Here is a 22,386-nt window from a genome sequence, read left to right on the forward strand (position 1 = left end):
TTAAGCAGACTTTTATTTTTGTTCAGACTTTTGTTGTTGCCATTTTAGGTTATTTTAAAGATCTAATTATAAGGGCAGGTAATAAGGACATAATACCGATAAATATGTGGTACTTTTATGTAGAAAGTCTCTCCATCTAAACTGAAGTATTGATTTATATAACGTAATGCTTTTTTTTTGCAAGTTAAGCATACACCAATCACCAAATACATGGATATCATTGTCTTTGATGTTTTGAATGATTTAGAAACAGCTCCAAGAGTAGTTAATATTTAAGTTCAAACAATGCTGGCCTCATGAAGCAAAGCTACTAGGAGGAACTACAAAAAAAAGAGCATGTTTGAGTTGTATAATTTAGTTTTGCATAATCTGGGTCAGGCAAGGCCTTGGCCAGGAACTTGTGGTGCCGAATCAACACTGGTCAAAGCTCATGTGCAATGGAAGCTTCACTCACTGTGGTCGGTAGATGTCATATAAAACAATTCAAAGTTAAATAATTTTATAAAATAACTTAATCACATCACCAAAACTAGGCATTAATTTTCTGGCACAAAAGCTTTTCGTTGCATTCACATAAGAATCAGTCGCTATAATATGGCTACAAAAAGTTAACTTTCAAAATGAACAATCAGCAATGAGAAGTGTTAAACTGCGTGACTGCCAGCCAAACATTTTCTACAGATAGTGGAATGTTTTTTCAAGAATTCCCTACGTCACATCTTGGCCTGGTTCTCTTTGGCTGGTTTGTACTGTCGATCACAAAGGAGGTGGGGACAACGTACGGCTCGTGACGCTTTTCTGTGATGCAAAGGTTAGAAAAAGGAGAGAGGAAAAAAAAAAAAAAAAAAAAAACTTGTTACAAGATGGCGACGAAGAACTGCCAGTGCACTAGAAAACAATAGAAATAGCAAAGAAGAGCAGAGTTTGTTTGTTTGATGTTGCGTTTTCTTTTCCGTTGCTTACTAAGCGGGGGCACTGGATCGGTTGTTATTGTTCGCAGCGCGAGTAACTTTTAAAATACATACCAGTTAAACTGATTTCATTATGCTTTGTTATAAGGCTAGTTAGCTAGCGGCTAGCTACATCCGTAGCTTTGCACAGTAGCTAGCTATTACCTATCTAGCTAGCTAACTATCTAGGTTTAATACACAAGATCAGCTGTTAGCGAGCTAGCTATTTTCAAAAGTTGTAAAAGTAACGACTCTTTTGTTTTAGTCCGGCCGATTATAATATTCGGGAGTTTTGCTTATCGGCTTTTACGTAGTCACAGTTTGTGCCTCAAAAATGTTCATCGTCTCAAACTTTGATTGAGTGAGTACAAGTCTATTCGTAAGTAAGTCGCTAGCTGGTTAGCCCGCAAGCTAGTTTGGTTTTTACAAGCCTATCTTCCAAAAAACTTAGAAGTGGAAACCATTTTTGTTTGTTTCTTACAAGCTACATAGCTGCCTAGCTGGGTTCCTTATGTTTATAACCCAGTAAACGCGTGGGAAATACCACTCGAACCATAGTCAGGTGGTTAAATGTATTAAAAAACGAAGTTTCATACTTCTTGGCTGGCAAACCGATTACACTTGAGGAGAATGCTCGTGGCGGTTAGCTTGCGATTTCCTTGAGTGAAAGTTTTAACGTACAAGTCCTGTTGTACGAACGTAAGTTTTTGAAGTCACAGTTTCAAGCTTTTATGTGAAGTTACGCAGCAGCTTGCTTGCTAGCCACATTACACACGGTTATATTTGTCGTCTTAAATGAAGCATATTTATTGTTGCTGAACGGTTGCTTAACTTTTACATTCATGATGCCCTAGTTGTTAGCTAGTTCGGTTTGCCTCGGGGCCTTAGCGCTTGATTAATTTCTTTCCAAGTAGCTACCTAGCTAACTAATTATCGTAACCAGCTGAACTGGCGAATTTGGTAGATAAGTTCGTTTCTTGTTCTCTTGCATTAGAGTTTCTGCTGTTAACATTCGTGGTTTATCGACAAAAACCCAACTTTGATTTCCGATTTTTTTTTCTGCATGGACAGCTGTGATTTACATAGCTGGTTAGCTAAATAATATATAGAGGTGCATGCAAATAAACTGTCCAATATTTAACGAAGGGTTGCTAAACTAGCTAGAGATGTTAGGGTTCTTTTGTTGTGATGGGGCATCAGTAGGCAAATATTGACAAAAATGGAGGCAGTCGAGTGTGTTTTGTAGAGGCAAGGGGTATAGTCGCCCACACACCGAAGAAGCAGCAGAATCAGCATTATAAGTTGCTCGTATCCGGAGCAGCGAAATCCGAGCTCTGCTGACTTTAAAAAACACGCTCCTTATTAACGATGGCGGATTTTGTCGTGCCGCGGCATAGTGCGGTGATGGAGCGCCTTCGCCGACGTATAGAGTTGTTCAGGCGGCATCACAACAGCTGCGAGAAGCGCTACGATAACACGACAATGGAGCGGCTGGAGTTGGAAAGACAGCAGACCTTTGCACTGCACCAACGCTGCCTGCAAACCAAGGCCAAACGCTCGAATAAGCACAGGCAACCGCAGTCGGCAACGGACCAGGCGGCACAGAGAGTGTCGGGAACCGGGGCCAGTAGCGCGGACCTTGCGGACAGTGGAGCGCCTGGAGAGCAAAGCAGGAACAGCACTTTGATTGCGGTAAGTGACTGCTTGCGACGGGGAGTAAAAATTATCTACATGTGGTATACTTTATTTACTCCCGTTTCTGATCCACAGATTGATAACTGTCACATGACATGCACACATGTTTGTGCCCATACCGCGTTTGCTCATGGACAGAGAAAGTCGCAGGTTCTTGGGCCGTTGAGTTTTTACATGCTAGAACCAGCAGCCAGTGTGTAGACTCGTGAGCTTGGTGGTCGCCGTCATATGATCTCAGTGTTCTCGGTAGTGCAACACGCTCTTTAGCTGTTCCGTGTCTTTTTCGAACAGTGGTTAGACACTCAGGCACCACTTCACAGTAAATTGATAACCAGTTGCTTTATCAGGAAAAAAAACGGCTCACCAACACTCACCAGTGTTGGTGAGTTTCTTGTGAGAGGATTTCAGATGCACAAAAGGGATTCTTTCACGGCAGGGGCAGCCCTCTGATGTCGGCTCGCGAAAACGTGAGAAGTGCGGTTTCCTTTCCTTGTATTGCGATAGAGCGCAATACTGCCTATAATGAATGGCTTCAACAACTGCCCTATGGGGACACCTCATGCTTGTTAGGAGAACGACTAATAAATAACATGTGACATCAGGGAGTTTTGCTTTGCCATTGTAGTAGAGCAGTACAACAGCTTGATGTGCAATGCTTGTACACACCTGCAGGCTGGATTACAGCGTGGTCTGACGCTTTCTCTGCTTGGACACACCTAATTCAACTCATTACTTAATTGCCAGGTTTAGTAGGTCTGTTTTAGACCAGGGAACTGGCTGGGCTGTGCTCAATGCTATCTCTGTAGGACTGAATTGTGGCGCGTCTTTTGCAGTTATCACTCGTTTATTGAATGAGTAGGACACCTCCACATGTTTGATTTGAACATTAAGCAGGATTCTAGAACAGACTATTCGATTGGCCACATGAAGCTCTGGGAAAACCTCAGAATCCCCCTCCCTGTTCATCTATTAAAGGAAAACTCCACCTTGTAAAATAAATGTTTCCCAGTGATTTAAAATGTTAGTCTTTTTTCATAACATGTCCTTTGTGCTTCTAAAATAAGAAGAAAGCAATTAAAAATGTAGGTTTCTTTAGTTCAAAGTATTGCATCCTATTGCAAAAAACAACCCCCCCCAACCCCCCCCCCCCAAATAACGAGTTTACGGCATGTGAATTGCGATTTAAATATTTTTACTTGTTCTCTAAAACCTTGTGGTCTGTTTGCTGTTTAATCTACCCAAAATGATGACCAGTTTTCCAGTAGCTTCAGTTAACTATGTTCTGTTACCTGAGAGTGAGGCGCTGTGGTCAACAGACATTATAAATTGTTAGAATCGAATTGTTAAAACAGATATTTGATTGTGAAAATTAATATTCAATTTTGGGGGGGCAAAAGCAGCACTATGCTGGCCGTCTGTCCTGCTAGTTCCTGTGAGGGCTTTGGCTGCTGTGCTGAATATGCTGCTTGATGGACAGGAATCACACCTCACTTTAATTGAATGAAATGTAGGTTAAGATGAAATTAGAAAATAATTCAACCATGTGGGAACAAAGGTCAGTAGACAGCGAAATTGTGGAACCTTGTGATAAGGTTGTATGTAAGCTACAATTACCCTGCCATTCCAGCACTAGCAACCCGAGGGCATGTCTCAAATATATGCGCCCAAATGTGTACGGCCTGATCCACTAGCATTTTTATGCTAGCTAGAGTTTTGGGAGTTGTAGTGTCAAAAATGTATGTAGCTATTTTTTTCTGTTTTTAATAGAACTTTACTGTAAATTATCCCTTTTGTATTAAAATTGCTCTGAATTGTGTGCCTTCATTTTATTTAAACAAAACCACAAATGCTGGAGATGGATGCGTCATACCCTGTAATTCCCCAGTTGTTGGATTATTTCCTGTTTCATGTCAAGGAAAAATTGACGTTTATGGTGAAATAAATATACCTGTCCAAGTAGTTGTCTCACTGTATTGGTTTGCCCTTTTATAGACATAATGCATAAAAGTAGATATTTGAATGGTTCAGACTTGGGGTTTTTTTGTACAATAGGAATAATCACAATTTTGGCCAATTTTGATGCTAGAGAGAGGCAGTGAAGTTAAGATTACTTCTATTTGATGGATCCTGTCGTGAAACTTTTGCTATTGGCACACTTTTTGAGAAGGAGAAAAAAAAAATCTGTGGCATCTTTGAGCTAATTATCAACCTTGGATTTTTGGTGTTATTGTATAGCACAGGAGGCTTTAAATTACATACAACAGAAGGGCTAAGACCAGGTTAATGTGTTGTAGAATGCAGGTCAGTGTTATGCAGTTCAATATCATGAGCCTGGAATGGACAGCTTTTCAGTGTTTAAAATCTCCACTGAGGACAGATTTCAGATTAGTTAAGATTTATGGAACTTCATTGAGAATCCCACTTGTGCATGAGTTCCACTGTTCTAGAAACGCCTACAGAAATGAGCTCTGCAAACGTGTGTTCTGGACTTAAACAGGCCAGTAAACTTTCATTTTTATTTTGATTTCCTGTGTTATGACCAGTTAAAGGCCATCCAGAGGCTTAAAAAAAAATCAGGAATTTCAATGTTGCACGTTTAGAATTTATGCTGACCTGTTGGTACAGCTGAATTATTATTTTTGTTACTTCACATAGACAGCCATGTTAGCATGATCTCTCTTGTGGTTTACCAAAGTTTGTGAACAACCAAGATTGTCTTAACAAACCAAATCTTTGTGAAATGCAGCCTAACATTTTAAGCATGGTAAGTATGCTTGTGTGTTATGTTTTCCAGGTTTTTTGGTTCGCAAGTAATAAGCGATTGGGAAATCACCAGAACTTGGAACCAAACCCTGTTTTTCTTTACTCATTTACGATGCAGATCTATATTGGGTGAACCAGATAGGAGTCAGTGCTTTTTATATAGCAGCACCCCCCACCCGCACATACTTCAGAAAACCATAAGCAACTGAACAGTTGGTTGTTCAGTTGTTTCTTGACCAACTGTGTTTTTGAATCATTAGCTAATGCACAAGCGAGATAGCAAAGGGTTAAGTGTATTGTCATGTGTGCTTTGAGAGCCTACACCCAAAACATTACGTGTGTCATTGTTGGTAAGCAATAACGTATTAATGAGCTGAGTAATTGAAAAGATCCTGGCAGACCACAGGTGACTAGTAGTGGCTGACTGAAATATACTTTGTCATGAAAAAGCTGTTAAACAGCTCAAGAAACTGCCCACAACATAGGAGTCAGGTTGTCAAAGACTACCATGAGCAGAATATAGCAGTGTGACCTCAGAGGCTTTACCACAAGATACAAATGTCTGAAGAACAAAAAGGTCAGGTTTCAGATTACCAAAAAGCACACGCAAAGCCTATAGAGTTCAAGAGTTCATATGGACAGGCGAGATGGAAATGAACATGCACTGGGATGATGGAGTGAGGAAAGGAGAAAAAAAGCTCCTTACACAGTGCCTCCAGCGTCCCCCATCTGAGACACGCTGCCACACAGGCGGGTATGGCCATTGACTCACTCTTCTGTCTTCATACGCATGCTGACACTGAAGTGAAGGGCACAGCAGTGTCTCGCTGCCCTCAGACCTCAAGTCTCTGATGAATGTGCTTCTGAAGCCAATGTGCAGATTGCACTTCCTAAAGATAAGGTGGCAGGTGGAAGGCCCCAGCGACACCTGCTAGAGTACAGGTCCGAATGCGCCACCAGGGAAGATGGCCAATATCTGGTGATGTCTGTGAGGTGAGACCATTTCAGGCAATCATTGATTACAGTTATATAAGAACAGAGTACTTGCCCATCGTATGACCTCCTGTCTTTGAGTGTTTTGTTCAATATCATTAATTTCTTCAAATTTGATCACAAATTGTAGGGCTATGAATAAAAAAGGCTGTGATTTTGTACAGGGTGTCCACTCAGGTTTCATATAGTAATTAGTCCTCAATAAGTTGACCAATCACCCTGCTCCAGACTCATGGATGATAAACCTGCATAAATAGAAAATTACTCTGTTGGCAATAGTTTTGGACCATAAATGGAAGCTTTTATTTGGATACCATATAACTTATGATGTTGATAGTTTTTAGTTTACAGCTTTTATGTGGTAAATCGGAGCATTAATAGTCAAGTTGTAGTCAATAGGCAAGTTGTAGAAGGAGAAATGTAGCCATGTTGGTTGTCATTTTTTTAGTGTTAAGAGAGCTGGATTTTAAGTGACCTTGTCAGATAACTGGAGGTTGACCAGACATGATATGCAGCTGTGTAATGCATAGTTTAAACTGTTAAACAAATGAGTTGAATAATGTTACGTTGCAAATCTTGAGAGTGGCAGCAGGGGTTAAGAGGGAAACAGCTCTGTGGGCTGCCACTGAGTGCCCAAGCTGGAAAGTTTCACCAGTGGAGTACACCCTGCTGGATATTCAGATGTGCTGAGGAAAACTGCTAGATGCAACAGGGTTTTCTCGAATGTTTTTGTGCATCATCTGTAGTGGTCAGTACATTGGTTTAAGTTCTCATCATTTGGTGAAATGTAATGGTTCCTAAACTTCAATTTTTGGACATTACTGCAGGTTTAATGCTGTATAAATGTATATTTAGATGCATTGTGGATTAATAAATGTTTGGTTAATTGATTTGAGACATACAACTTTGTCATCTTTCTGGCTTAGATGGTGCTACCTAGCACTGCACCCTCATGTTCTCGAACGAGAATACCAACAGCTCAGCTGCAGCTCTGCCACGTGCCTATTCCAATACCCACAAGTTTCTTGGTTCCCCAAGCAGTTCCTTTTAGCTGCAGATAAATCAGTGGGCCCCTGCTATAAGATAGGAAGACTGGAGTTGGAGAGGAGGTGAATGTGCACAGCATTGAGGATGACTCAGGTCTGAGCTCCCCCTCCCCCAGCTCCTCAGCTCGCCCACACGGTTGACTCACCATTGTTTCTGGTACCCCCAGGACATCTCTCTCCATTTTGTGTGTGTGTGTGTGTGTGTGTGTGTTTGCATGCATGTATGCCACCATATTTTTGCTTGACCCTTACCCTGAAACAGGAAGTATTTGTGTACTGAACAAATTAGACTTTTTGTCATATTTACAGTCTTTCACATTTGACCACAGATTTCACAGATTCTCCCTGTTCATTTTTTAGAGGAGCAAGCGAAGGAGTTGAGATCCCTCTGCTTTGTGGCGATTTCAGCCCAGTAGATCAGTAGCACTTGTGACTCCCTTCCCTCTGCGGATGACTCAGAACTCCTCCGCCCCGCTGAGTGCAGGGCCTGCATTTGCACCCTCTCAGCTACTGTTGTGCTCATCCAGTGTCAGAATTAACCTAATAACCTCCCCCTCATATCGCAAGTTTCTGGTCTTTACAGTATGAGCAGACATCAAGGCACTTCCAGCAGATGAAAATTTCTCATCTGGCATGAAACAATCCAGCCCTACCTGACCTGTGGCAGAAGTCAGCCCATTACCGTGCCAGCAGCAGCGGCATCAAACTGCCTGGCGCTCTGCCAGGGTGTGGTGCGCAGCAGGCCTCAAGCACCATCTGCCCAGCCTGGTGGCCCTCGGCTGGCCCTCCTGGCTCCTGCGCTGGCCCCTGGGAGGGTATCTGAGTGAGTGAGTGGGGGGAGGGGGCGGCGCCACAGCCTGCCTGCCCAGGATCTCAGGCCATCCACGGCCCCGCAACCGCCCCTTCAGTTGTGGGCTGCGCGTCCATACATATGGTAATCAGCCCCATGTGGCCCGCGCCTGTGGTGGCAATGGTTGGGAAGAGGGGGAGTCATAAAGGCGGAGGAGGAGAGGAGAGCAGGAGTGAAAGAGCAGGGGATGGCGAGAGAGAGATTAAGAGGCAGAGGAACAGTTTGGGAATAGTCTGAGGCATGTGAAGAAAAAGAGCCGGCTCATGTGGGCGTGCGTGCGTAACTTGAGGGAGCGGGAAAAAAAGTGCGAAAAGACAGACCGGTTTTTCTGGTTTTCTTTCTCTTCCTCTGTCTCGCTCTCTTTCTCTGTCTCTGTTGGGCGTGAGTAAGAAGAGCGCGTTAAGATCAGACAAGCCGCCTGAATTTACACATAGCAAGTCCCTAGCATGGCTCAACTCTTGTTTAGATGAAACCACCATCTTAGCTAGCCAGTGTAAATATGGTGGAAGGAACAATGTTTACTAGATGACCCTTTCTCCAATATGTCACTTGGGACATATTGCATTACTGTGTGATCTTTCAGTTAGTTCATTCGTATAGCAATACATGGGATTTCCATTTACAAAGTCATAAATCACAGCCTTTTTAATACGTCTCTAGCTGACCAAGGAAAAATAACTCAAAATGTGTAGAGGGATTTTGTCATTTTAATGCTTCATGGATCTAGACAACCGTTAGTCATCAACTGTGTGTCTTTTTATATGTACTTTCTGAAGACCAGTGGCTTTACTGGCTTTTTGTCACAGCAATGGCTGTCCCTTTTGCATTCTGCCCAGTTCTTGAGGTGGTGGGGAGGAGGGGGGGATGTCGGTCAAAAAGTGTCAAGACAAATCCTTTTTGAGACACGAATATCTGTTTGCGCTGTTAAAACGGGGTTGCTAACTGTGTCTTTTAACCATCTAGTTACAGGAGACGGTGAAGAGGAAACTGGAGAATGCAGGTTCTCCCCTCGGTCGCGAGCAGGTGAACGGCTTCGGCGATGCCTACCCCCCGTCCAAGAAGTCCTGCTTGGAGGAATCGCTGGGCGGCATGAACGGGGCGTCGAATGGGGCTGTGCCGCCACTCTCACCCTTGGAGAGCAAGCACGGAGTGACGGCCGATGCACGGGTGCTGAACGGCTCTCGCGCACCCGAGGCCAATGGGGCGGGTCGCCCAGATGTACGCGGCGCCGAGCCCGATCTGCGCCTGAAGCAGGAAATGAAACAGGAGCCCATGGACGACATCCTGCCGACAGGCGGCGGCAATGGCAACATCATCCTTCCGGATCTGAACCTGAACGAGCAGGAGTGGACCGAGCTCATGGAGGAGTTCAACCGCTCTGTGCCGTACGAAGAGATTCAGGAGCTCTTCAACGATGGCTTTGACGATCGAAAGGACAGTGAGGGTACGCCCAGCGGCACGGCCGCAGTGGCAGCCACGGGCTTGCTCCCACCAGACCTCGTGAAGGCTGAGTTCTCGCCGGTGGCGGCGGCCTCGTTCGAGCAGGACTCTCGCACGGGCTCACCGCAGGTGCCGTCCGGAGCGGCCGGCCCACAGCTGCACGCCGGCTCGCCCGCAGCAGCGCCTTCCGCCGCCTCCTCACCGGCGCTGCCTGTGCCCCAGGCCGTCCAGACATCCCGGCAGGGTCAAGTTCCCCAGGCTGGCCAGACTCCTCGGCCCCTCCAGAGCCACCTGCTGCCCGGGCCGCCCAAGGACCTGTCGCCAGCGCAGCAGCTGCAGCAGCTGGCCGCGCGGGAGCAGCAGAGGACGCAGCGCATGCAGAGCCAGCAGAAGCAGCAGAAACAACAACAACAACAGCAGCAGCAGCAGCAGCAACCACCACCCAAGTTCCACCAGCAGCCTAGCCACCCCTCAGCCTGGCCTCAAAGTGCCCCCGCCCAGAGCCCACTGGGCGGCGCCTTCGCCCTGGAGAAGCCTGCCAGTCCTTCCCTCTACCCCCAGGACTTCCAGAACCCCAAGTCACTACTCATGGCTGGCCAGCAGCCCAGCAAAGGCTCTCCCAAAGCGGGCGCACCAGGCGGCTTCATGCAACCCGGTGGGCACCCTATGCTCGCCCACCCGACAGCGCCCTCAGGTGCCCTTGGCCACCCACCAGGTGCAGGTGGCCAGTCCGCCATGTTGGACTACAGCAACACTAAACCCCTGAGCCACTTTGAAGCCGGAGCTCCGGGTCAACCCAGAGGGCCTGCAGCACCGGCGCCTCAGAACAAAGCAGCCCTCCTCACCATCCTTCGACAGCAGCAGATGAAACAGAGGCCGACTGCCATGCCCTTCAGACCCCCGGCACACATGGCACACGCGCAGGTAAGACCTGGCAACCCACCTGTGCTTGGAGAGCTGAAATCCCTCAGCACCCACCAGGCGGTCCCCACACAAACCAGCTCGTGGCCCAGGCCCACCTGCTCCACCTGCATGTCCTCAGGTGTACCACTTATGGTTCTCCGTGGTTTAGATGCATCATCTTTCCTGGCTAAATGTTGAAACTGTTCACATTTGAAAACAGATAGTCGATCTTGAAATATTATGTTTTGCATTATGGTTGCTGTAGCAAATGTCTGGTTTGTTTGTATAAAGAAATTTTTTTTTTTTTTTTTTGCATGCGCATTTGTCTACAGTAATTCATATTAGTTCATACTTGAGAGAGTGAGGGATGAACTGGGGATGAAGAGAGTTTGTCTGGGTCAGGCAGCTAGTTGCTAAGGAGCAGATCGCTGGAAGGCTCACACATGTATGCACGCAAGCGCACAGGACTGGGGGCTGGGCCAGGCCGTGAGGTTGCAGCCCTGTGACAGAGTAATCAGTAGAGAAAGGGAGGACCGGAGAGGGAGGGAGGAAGGGAGAGACATGGCGACGACAAAGCGCCCTTTCATGCACTGGTTCTCCCCTCCCCTGGCTGCTGTCCTGTACAGAGTATTTTGGGATGCCCCCCACCACCACCACCATCCCTATTTAAATATAGCTGCCTAACCCACTTGTGTGGTTTTGTTTGTTTGTTTGTTTGTTTGGTTTTTTTCCATCTCGCGAGATGAACTTTCTCTCTTTCTTGCTATCCTGTCCTCTGTGCGCCGGGTTACACGTCTCTTCTCGCAGTCAACGTGCGCGCTGACCTGCTGCAACTGTAAATCGCCCAATCTGATGCCTCGCTTTTCAAACGTCGCTTGGCTCCCACCACTTTTCCATGCAGGGATGGTGACCTTGTGTGTCTGGGGGAGAAAGAGAAAGTGCATGAGTGGAAAGTGGCCAGGGACGGCATGTTTGGTTTATTTTTGAAGCAGATCTCCGGCACTGGGCTGTCATATTTATCCGTGGTTAGCTCAGAATGCTGAGGCAGTGTTTTGCCTGTCCAGCGTTGACTGCAGAAGCTCCAGAATCAAACCTAGATTACAAATTCATATTGGCTGCGCTCTTTTCCCCTGTAGTTGGGTCATCACTCTTGCATAAACTCGGTGTCGTAAAGAGTTGTGTAATATGATGCACTAGTCCAGTGTAGGCTCACCTAATTTATGCATTTCCCTGACTCACACACCCAGTTGTACTCACTAGCAAGCCCTTGGTGGGCAATGTAGGCAGTTGGAAAACTGCTTCCTTCGGCTTGTTCAGCCTGCCCGATGCATGTATTCTGTTCAGCGTTCATGCCTGCCCCGTGTAGCTGCAGTCACTTTGCTAGTGCTTTAGATTGACAGGTTTCATTTTCTTTTTTTCTTTTTTTTCCTCTGGTTGCCGTTTTTTTTCTCATCAGTGTGCTTACGCTACTGGGTTAAGTCATGGTTCGCCTTCAGATGTTGAGACTAGAGTTTTGCTACTCTGCCCTCTGGTGGGAAGAGTGTGTGTTACAGCACTGAGCAGTGTGTTAACATAATTTTTTAGTGTCCTAAAACATTAAGATTTTACAGTTTGTTCTTGGTTATAGCACTTTGGCACTTTATTGCAGAAGCTTTTCACCTATTGCCTGAAAACCAGTCCTGGGTTTTGCAATCACTAGTAATTGGATCATGTTAGAGAATGTTGGTATTCAAACCCCAGCCCTTGATATTCACATGCTGCTTGTGTTCCTCCCTGCCTTTACCTTAGTGCCAGGTGTGACTACATCAGCTCAGCTGTTCAATGTCAGTGGTGATGAAATCCAGGCAGGAACTTGGTTTAAAATCTCAGATTGAAGACAATTTGATTTATAGCATATGACTGAGGACGCAAGAACTGCTGCTGGCATGCCGTATTGTAAAATTTTGTCTCGGCTGGCTTTTTATTCCACATTTCCCATGTCTTTCAGCAGGAGCCGGGGACCTACCCATCAGCCCCCCACGTCCCTGGCAACGGCAATGCCATGGCAACGCAGCCAGGAGCCGGCGGCGGCAGCATGGGGGCTAGCCACAGTAATGCGGCATACCTGAGTGGCCTGCAGAAGCAGCAGCAGATGCAGATGATGAGTTCACAGCAGAAACAGTTCATCCTGAACCAACACAGGCAGATGATGGCTGAGCAGGTCAGAGGGCAAAGGCCACGTTCGGGTGCCTGTTTGTCTCAAGCCAAAATTCAGAATGAATTGAGTTCTGTGCACTGACGCATTCTCAGGAATCCCTGGGCAAAAGCTCTTGCGTTTAGAACGCTTAACATGATACCTGTTAAGTATGAATTATTGTTTGCAAGTTTGTGCATTAAAGATGCATTAGTTAGAGGAGGAGAAATAAAACTGATTTAACTTTTTTTCCCATCATAAAACACGCACGCAAAGGCACGTTATTCAACTAGTACTATGAGTGAGCAAATCTTCAGCAGCGGTTTACAAGTCCTCTGGGGGGTGCCAATGTCGCGTTATCCTCTGCCTGTAATGAAGGGTGCCAGTATCGAGTTGGTTTGTAGTTTCCCAGTGTTTAGTGACACTCAAAACTAAACAAGTGTGCCTCTCTTTCATGCTCTCTTTCCTTTCTCACGCACACACACAGGAGAAACAACGACAGCAGCAGGAGCAGCAGCTGCAGAGGCACCTGACCCGCCCACCGCCCCAGTACCAGGACCAGCAGAACCCATCTGCTCCGCAGAACCCATTCCAGCCCCAGCCGCAGGTCTCCCAGTTCTCAGGTACCCATGGAAACCTTAAAGGCACACTACCGTCCTTCCACCCCGGACGCTTGGCCCCTCCAATTAATTGCCTGAAAGTCAAAATTCCCCTTTCTCTCCCTCCCTGCCTCTGATCTAAAAGGGCCTGTCTGTGAAATTCCTTATTCCACCCAGACACGGCTTTGTTCCCTGTAAACAACCCACCTGATTTGCAAAGTGTGCGTTTTGACTGATTCATTTGAATGGCAAACAAACAGCAAGGTTTGCGAATGGAAAGTGCTGGCATCTTAATGGGTGGTCATTAAACTTCAGGCAAGGTTGCTGGGGAAAAAGTATTTTTGACGTGTTGCATTGTCTATAGAGAGAGCAAAAACGGCCATATTGTGGCTAATTTGCCCTTCACTTGTTTTGGATTGAGCCTTTAGTTGGCATCTTGAGTGATGCAATGATATACGGAAGTTCTGGGCCAGTAACAATAATCAGTTGGCCAATAGGCACGACTGATGGCTTTTTCAGCAACCAGTTCTTTTTCTTCAACAAGTTCATGTACTAGACTTAATCCATATCTGAATGGATAAAGTATAAAAAGATATAGTAAATGTTTTTACATAATTTATGGAGTCATATGGAGAATGATTTGCAAAAGTTGTTGAGGCACTTCTAAAGGCCTGTAAGCAGGATTAATCAGCAGGAGATGGTAATCACTCCGATGGGCTTCTTAAAGCAGAAGGGTTTCACACTTTTTTACCGCCCCAACAGCTTTTTTTTTTTTTTTCACACTTTTTGCAGTTGCAAGAGAAGCTTTTCAAGAACATTGCACCTTTTCGTTATACGCATGACAGATGCAGTTAGGAAACCATATTCACTTCTGTATGTGACAAATGAAAGGCAAACATTACATTTCTTAATAAGATGTTGGCAGTTCACAAGCCGCCTAAAGAGTCACTGCATCTGCCTCTGCATTGGTACTGGAGAGATGGAACACTGTTTGTTCATCAATCATAGGAGTCAGGCATTCATGCTACAGGTTATACATGTGTACAGCGTGTGGAGTGGCTCACCCACTTGTCAGGTAAACAAAAACTAAAGGGTATCTTATTTGGCCAGCTATGTAGCCCAGTGGCTATGCTTATGCATCACTGAAATGTTGAATGTGCACTTGACTTTGTAACGATGGCTTTATGCACTGCAACAACATTGTAAAAACCTCTCTGCAGTCGATAAGACTGTTCTTATTGCCAGTCTGATAACGTCATGCATTTCTAGTCACCTGAAAAACAATTGCTCTTCTGTTTTCCATTATGTCGCGCTACAGTCAGAAAGCAGGGCCTTTCTTCTCTTTCCAGCCCTATTTACTCAAGTCTCTTTCCAAAGATCTGAATGCAGATACCACTTGAATCATTGTTATTGAAACACTAGTTATTTTATGCAGAATATGAAACTGAAGTTCCATCCATCTAAGCCAAAATAATAAACCCCTGAGCTTTTCCTCATTCCGCCTTGATCCAAAATGGTTGTGCACATTTTAAATAAATTTTTTCTAATTCAGTAATTTAACAAATTCATAAATATTGAGTTGAAAGTTTCACTTGATAACTAGTTTGCAAAGGCTATTCCACAAGCAGTAACTATGTGGAAGGTGAAGCAATTATGAGAAGGTAGACTTCACAAAAAAAAAAAAATCAAATTGCCATGCTTTTGATCTGTTGTAGCTGGCTAGCTAAACTAGAACTAATGGCATAAAACCTACCAGCCAAGCTTGTTTTAAACTGTCAAATCAGGACACTTCTGGGTCAGAAAAAAAACAATTTGCAGAGTTTTCCCTTTATCGCAATCTCAGAATGTACTTGATCAGCCAAGACTTTTGTTCTGCAGTGTTTAGTTCCTTCATTTTGCATTGCAGCTATGAGGCTAATCTTGCAAGTATTGGAAGCATTTTCACCCCAATTGCACAAGTACTTTCCCAAGTCTTCACTTGCCTCACACCACATTCAGTCTTAAGTGGTGTTACAATTTTGACAGTGGGAGTTCGTACCTTATCCGACTTATTTACGGTTCAAACTGAAACCATGGCTTTTATTTTTTTAAAAATTATGTAAAATCTTACATAGCTTTACTTTGTTGCTAAAGCAAACTATTCTTGTAGTTCAATGAGTTTAAAAATGTTAGAGCAGTTTATTTTAAACTGTTAAACAGGTAAAAGCTATGTCCTTATTTTTATATTTGTTTCATAAGGATCATAATCCTAAATTTGGCCTTCATGCCTTTTCATGATTGCTAATTCATTGGCTAATTTTCTCTCTTTGTCTGGTAGGTTCATCACAGCCAATCGGCGGGGTGAACTCCCTTGGTGGCCCTTCCCCTGCCGCTCAGCGCATGTTCACGCAAACGCAAGGCATGATGGGCCTGAGCCAGGGCGGCGGGCCTGCCACCGGTGCCCAGTCTGCTGCCAGTCAAGCTGACATGAGCCTGCCATCCTGCGCGGGCGGGCTAGATGTGCAACAGGTCCTCTACGGCAACATGCCCATGCATCCGTCCCACCCCAACCAGCAGAGGATGCCCATGTCTGCTTCCTACAGGCAGAATGTGCTAGCACAGCAGGCTCACCTGAAGAGCCAACCCAATGCTGCCCTGCTCAAACAGCAGCAGCAGTTGGCACGCCTGCCAAACAGCATGCCCAATTCCCTGGTTAACATAAGTGCTGCCATGCCCAGCTCCATGACTGGAAGTATCCAGGGAGCCATGCCACCCCAGGCCCAATCCTGGCAGCAGCAGCAGCCGCCACACCCGGGGCTCCAGCAGGGCATGGGTGGCCAGCCAAACCCCAGCAACGGCTTCCCTGGCTCCAGCTTCCACATGCAAGCGCGGATGCCCAAGCTGCCCGGCAGCGGCCCGTTCGCCCAGGCAGGCATGGGGAATGGAGCGGCCGCCCGCGCCATGCCGTCCATGAACCCTGGGCAGATGATGTCCAGCATGGCCCAGCAAAGAACCAGCAACGCGGGCATGGGCCAGCAACTTCCCCCGCCCAACCAGCAGCAGGCCCCACAAGGGCAGCCGCCGCCGCAGCCACAGCAGGTTCTGCCCGACCTGGGGCCGTTTGGGCAGCCACAGGGTGGTCAGGTCCCCAACCGTACTGCAAGCATGCAGTGCAACCAGGCCTACCAGGTCAACCGGCCACCCAGCCAGCAACTACCATTTGGATACAGTACCCAACCGGCTGGCAGCATGTCCGGCTTTCCTGGGGAGACTGACCTAGTGGACTCGCTGCTGAAGAACCAGACGACGCAGGAATGGATGGACGACCTGGATGAGTTGCTAGCCAGTCATCAGTGATTGGCACTCAGGCTGGCCCATCACAGTTGTGCCATGGGACAGGGACCCCGCCGATGAAAGTTGACTGGATATTTTCGGAGTGCAGGATGAAATTACTGGTCAGAACTGCTGTTTTTTGTGTTGTGTATGTATACATGATGTATATAATACAAGAAAATGTGGGGCACAGGACCAAAAGCCTGTGTGTATTGGGTATTCCAAGGGCTGGAATGAAAAATGTGTAGAGATGTAGAGAAACATTCTACTACTGAACCTGTGGCTCAGTACTAAAACCACTGAATCATACCCAAATGTGATGGGTGACACACAACATACACACTGACACAAACACTGCTTTTTTTGCCTTCTTGCTGTTGAACTTCAGCTAGACTACCTACATTTCCCAAATGGGTGCTTCATTGCTTTTGTGTCCTTGAATGCTACTCTGTGGAGGGCCAGCATGAAAGAGGTCTGAATATTCCGGGTGACATGGTGGAAATGAACTTGGACTATATTTGATGTCAGACTGTTAAATTGAGGAGAGTCTCCTCTACCTTTACACATAGTCCAACAAGCCTTAGTCCAGTACACATGGCCTTGAGCATATGATATCATTCTTGTACACGTTTGTGACTGGTTTAACGATGATGGTGGAAAAGGAGAGGGGGGTAAGCAAGATTACCCCTCCCCTTATATGAAGTGCTTTGCCTTGGCTTTCGGAGAGCCAAGTCTGCGATTCATCGCTGGTTCTAATGGTTCATCGCTGGCCAGACTGTTCTGTGGATCACCGTCACTCAAAAGCCCTGAGTGGAGCAAACCGGGAGGGGTGAGCGCTCTGAGGAGGCGAGGCCGAAGGCTTTTCGCATTACACTACAACACTAATGTCAAAACGCATGTGAACTCCCTCAGCACGTCTCTGTTATGTTAAATTAATACATTACCTTCTGCCCTGAAATCTAGTCTGGTCTCCCTCCAATGGGGGTATTCAAGAAGTAGAGACTGTTACCGCTTTCTATCAATTTCCCCTAGCACAAGCTTCCCTTCATGTGTTTGTTGATCAAAAGACCCAGCCTGAGAAGTGAGCGTGTATGCGTGTTTGGGTTTCAGCTGAAATGTGGCTTCTCTGTATTTAGGAGTGAGTTCAGATCAGTATCTGACAGGGCTTCTTGTTTATTTATATCTATTTTTTGTATGCTTTTCCTAATGTTCTGGAGAAGACAGATGTTATTTTTATATGTACATTGTTGCGAATTTTTGTAAGTATTTTATACTTTTTATTATTGTTCTCTGCAAAACAAGAGTATTATGTAAATATAGTTCTCTAGAAACAGTCTGTGTGTGGAGTGTTTTTGCATGGACTGCTAGTTATGTAATGCCTTGCATCAATGAGCATTGTGTGCTTGATTGTTGGAGCTATATTGATGTATACATCATGGTGCTATACACATGAAATTTTGCTACATGGAAAAATCATCAGTTATAGTTGTCCTTCCTCAAGCCTCCTCTTGTTTCTGTGCAAAAGTTTTAAACCTCTTTAGTAGCATTCCATTAGCAGTGAGCCTCTTCCTGTATCTGTGGGCGGGTGTGGTTATGAATAATCACATTTCTGTGCTCGTGAACCTGTTCGCCTGTGACCTTCCCAAAGATGAGGCAAATCTAGAATGACGTTCTTGCTTATAAGGTTGGAGGAGGTGATGGAGTAGGTCATTTTTAACTGGGTGGGTGCTTGTTTGCTGAACCATGCTTGATCAGGTGGTCTTTGTAGCTGCTGTCACACTGCTTGGTCTACTAGAACAAGGTAGGAAAACCCCTGTTGCATTTTAACCAAAGCGTGCCTTACTTATGCTGTTATGTATTACCTTAAAGCAGAGGTGTGGATAATTTGTGGATTAGTGCAAATAATAACTTGTGTTCCTGCAATTGCATTTTCAGTTCAGTCCTAAGAATTCATTTCTCTCAATGCATTTCTCTCTGCTTTGGTCCTCGAGAAGAAACTTAGTCCTGCCTGTCCGTCTCTGTCAGCATACTTCTCTCTGCAGGTTATCTATGCTCGCCGCAAGTTCTCCATCTCTCCTCCGGCCACCACGGGACACCCAGAGTTTGAGAGGATTTTCAGAGCACAGTGAGTTGTTTTCCATGAACAGTTGAATCCAGAAGTCTATGCATATAGTATATAGATGTCTGTGAGATTTTTGCATGTTAATTTGAAAACAGATTTGTGGATTGTACCGGGTCATTCTTAGAAACCAAGTAATGGGAGATGCATTTTTCTATGTTACTTGCACATTATATATTTTGTGTTTTTCATCTGTTAGAGCGAACTGTTCAGAATACTTCCCCTTGTTTATCATTTCACTTTGGTTGGCTGCACTTTTCTTCGGCCAAGGTAAGCAACCAAAACGTCTGTAAGAAAAAACAAGAAAAATCATATATTTCCATACCAACAAAACCTTGCCTGTGTGCAATGCAAAATAGTACAACCATTACTAGCTCACTAAACATGTGAATTTATCTTGCACTTACTTATCGAATGACTCATCGCTGATGAGCTGCACACAACAGATGGTATCGTAATCTTGGTTTATATGGTAAATGTTTCGTGTTCTGAATCATAAAGTTGCATCTTTTGTTGCTGATGAGCTTTCAAAACTGCACAATGGAAAAGATTTTGTTGCAGCAATGCTGATCTTTGGATGAATTGAGGTTGCATGTCTGCAACACTGAACCTATGTTGAGATGGTTTAGATGATCGCTGATATAGGGAGCTATTTTTCATAAACAGGAAAGCTCATTTTGATAGCTATCACTAATATAGATGCTCAAACAAATTGTAATTGTCAAAGGCATTGAAATTAGCATCTATGATGTAATAAATTGGGAAGGAGTTCTCCAAGGATGTAGTGTTCCCTGTCAGTTATTTTTAGCTTCCCTTCTAACGATGAATTAACTGCTTCTTTCAAGTGCTGTCTGCTTTCTTGGGCCTCCTATATCTCTTTGGACGATATCGGTACTTCCATGGATATGCACAGTCTGCAACAGGAAGGTAAGGGAGATTAGTCCACTGTGTACAAATTTTATGTACATGTGCAAAATTAAATTAATATCTCTCTCTCTCCCTCTCTCCCCCTCTCTCAGACTGGCACCTCTGTATTTCACTGCCAAGGTGCAGTGGGTGCTGATTATTGTGGCAGCAGTGGGCGTGCTCTGCTATCTGAGTCGGCTGTACCTAGGGCTGGACCCGCTCACTGCTCTGAGTCAGCTCAAATAAACTCTGCATACAGCATTGATGCTAATGAATACCAAGCCACAGCGTTTTCAGTTTTCTGAATAGGTTCATGGAGTAGTTTTATTAAACTTTTATTTTGTCAGTGGCAGGTGAGAAGCCTTCATGCAAACGTGTCTCAAGCACTCTGGAATTAAAGGTGTATGTTTATTCTGGCTGTTTTTTATATACGAGAATAAAGGATTAAAGATTTAATTCATTTATCAAATCAGAATATTGGGCTTAGTAAAATATGAGGGTTTTGCAAGCGTTTGAGTTCACTAAGCAAGTGTCACTGTTATGGAAATATGAGCATTTTAGATATTCAGTTAAATGATCTGTATTTCATTTTATGCAAAGCCAATTAAACATTAAACATTGTGTTGTTCTTTGGTGCCCTTCACTTGGCCAATTGTAAGGTTTCTCTGTTGGTCTGTATTTTCATGCCCACAAACGCACCATTTTCACTGGAAGGCTTTACATACCGTTTCATGGTTCTGAGACCGGATTCATCTAGGATCAGCAACACACTTCCATACTCTTAACAGATTTGCAAAAGCCCAGTTTAAGTAAATAAAGCAGTTTAAGTGTTTTCACCACTAAGGGGTGCTACAGGACAAATTTACTGGATCTTTTGATTCTTGTACTCCCAGACCATGGTATTTTATGGCTTAGGGTATTTTTGCATACTCAGGAAGGCCAGGAACACTGAACATCCTCTTGTGGTGTAATTCAGAGCTCTAAAGACAAATATTGTACTTTGCAGACACACCAACAGTATATGAGCACAGTGTAGACTTCAGTAGAAATTGTGTGAATCCAGTCTAAACCAAGATTTAAAAAAAAATTTTTTTACATTAAAAAAGGAAATAATTATCATAAATTGACATGGATGGAGCTATAGATTATATAGTACACTGAACAAAGTAATTTCAACAACGCACGTGTGTTCTTTACTCAAAAATCAGATGCAGGAGGATGGAACATCTGGCTGATTTTAAGGAGGAACTTGGTGAAATTAAGAGCTTCCATATGTGATGAAAGCAAAATTGCCCCACATCTGTGACTGGGTGCACACTGTTCAGTCCATCAACAGAAAAAAGTCATGTTATCCTTCCCAGGTCATTTTGATATGGAACATGAGATGTTTCATTATGGTCATGAATGTATGCTGTTACTATGGTAACCCAATGTTTAGTCTTGAAAAGAATGATTCAACAAAGCTCACTTTAGGTAGCCAATTAAGACATTAGGCTCTCTTCTACTTGTAAAGTATTAGATGAGCAAAACTAGTGATAAGATTTTTTTTTTTAAAGTTTTATTACAGTGTGTAATTTACTTTGCTGTTACATCTCTGACATGTTTCTTGCAGATTTCTGCCAGCTGTCTGGGCAATTTGAATCTAGCCACAGATTCCCCAGAAGAGAACATCAACAGAATGAGAGGCAGTATAAGTGAGAGAACCAGGCAAAGCCAAGAAGTAATGCATCAATATTTGAGCATCACAAGCATTAAATGAAATCATGTTTAAGTGCAGCTGGGTTGAATCACAACCTCACTTGGCATTTGTCAGACCTGGCAGGTCTAATCTTGAGAGCCATAGCCACAGCTATACAATGAGTGTTTATTTGGTAACAAAGTATGTTAGGAAAAACCAATGGATTTCTTCCATTGTATTTGATACTGAAATCAAACAAAATTGAACTCAACCTAAATCCCTTTTAAAGAAGATGCAATTTGGAAGACATTCATTTTTGCTTATCAAGTTAGAAGAGACTCTCAGATGGCCATCTATTAGGCTTACTTGAATCGTTTCTGGGACATGTGGAAATGTTTCGACTACGTAGTTTGCGCTAGGATGAGCAAAGGATGCCCTAGAATGGGTCAATTTACCTGGAATGTACCCTGCATAGCTTACAAAGTGGGACTTTCCCAGTTACAATATGAATTAAAAACTCGCCCTCTATTTCTCTCTGAAAATATTTACAATGCGCTGATATTTGATCCTTTAATGTAATAACCCCACCATGTGTTGTATGCTTGCTTCTCAACGAGCAGAACTGAACCCTTCAAGCTTGCAGCTCTCTGTGTGTACACATGCAGTCGGGGGGTAGCTGTCATGGTCAAAACAATCCCCTCAGTGATGACCATGTCCGTTATGCGCGAGGCTCCACGTACATGGTCTATGTTAAGACTTGTGCGTGTATTTGTCTTCCTCTGATGCTTGTTGACTAATCTGCAAATAAGCTATTGCTTTCTTTAATGAAGGGAAGATTCTTGGAGGAAGGGAAAAGCTTGGAGGAAGTCTGTGCTTCCTCTTGACCACACTGCTGACAGCATCACCTATTCACCGTCTAGGCCACCCAATACCTTGGCTACGGTATACAAAAAAAGGTT

The 22,386-nt window shown here is 44.5% G+C and overlaps 2 protein-coding genes across 4 annotated transcripts; both read left to right on the forward strand.

The window, feature by feature from the left end:
* Positions 1–835: 835 nt before the first annotated feature.
* Positions 836–18,057, forward strand: maml1 (mastermind-like transcriptional coactivator 1). 3 transcript variants are annotated; one of them, XM_027021989.3, is made up of 5 exons: positions 836–2,642; positions 9,261–10,661; positions 12,628–12,840; positions 13,301–13,436; positions 15,730–18,057. In XM_027021989.3, the coding sequence occupies exons 1-5, from the start codon at positions 2,319–2,321 to the stop codon at positions 16,746–16,748; spliced, it is 3,093 nt and encodes a 1,030-aa protein (XP_026877790.2). In that variant the 5' UTR covers positions 836–2,318; the 3' UTR covers positions 16,749–18,057. The 3 variants fall into 3 exon arrangements, with proteins under 3 accessions (XP_026877790.2, XP_026877791.2, XP_081555039.1); XM_027021990.3 differs by having other exon boundaries at positions 12,631–12,840; XM_081698913.1 differs by having other exon boundaries at positions 9,267–10,661.
* A 138-nt stretch (positions 18,058–18,195) lies between these two features.
* Positions 18,196–20,370, forward strand: ltc4s (leukotriene C4 synthase). The gene is made up of 5 exons (XM_027021991.3): positions 18,196–18,525; positions 18,750–18,849; positions 19,043–19,113; positions 19,689–19,770; positions 19,863–20,370. Exons 1-5 carry the CDS (start codon positions 18,468–18,470, stop codon positions 19,993–19,995), a joined length of 444 nt encoding a protein of 147 aa, XP_026877792.1. The 5' UTR covers positions 18,196–18,467; the 3' UTR covers positions 19,996–20,370.
* Positions 20,371–22,386: the final 2,016 nt, after the last annotated feature.

This window comes from Electrophorus electricus, chromosome 16 (genome assembly GCF_041902795.1).
Source record: "Electrophorus electricus isolate QZ-2024a chromosome 16, ASM4190279v1, whole genome shotgun sequence".
Classification (NCBI taxonomy): domain Eukaryota; kingdom Metazoa; phylum Chordata; class Actinopteri; order Gymnotiformes; family Gymnotidae; genus Electrophorus; species Electrophorus electricus.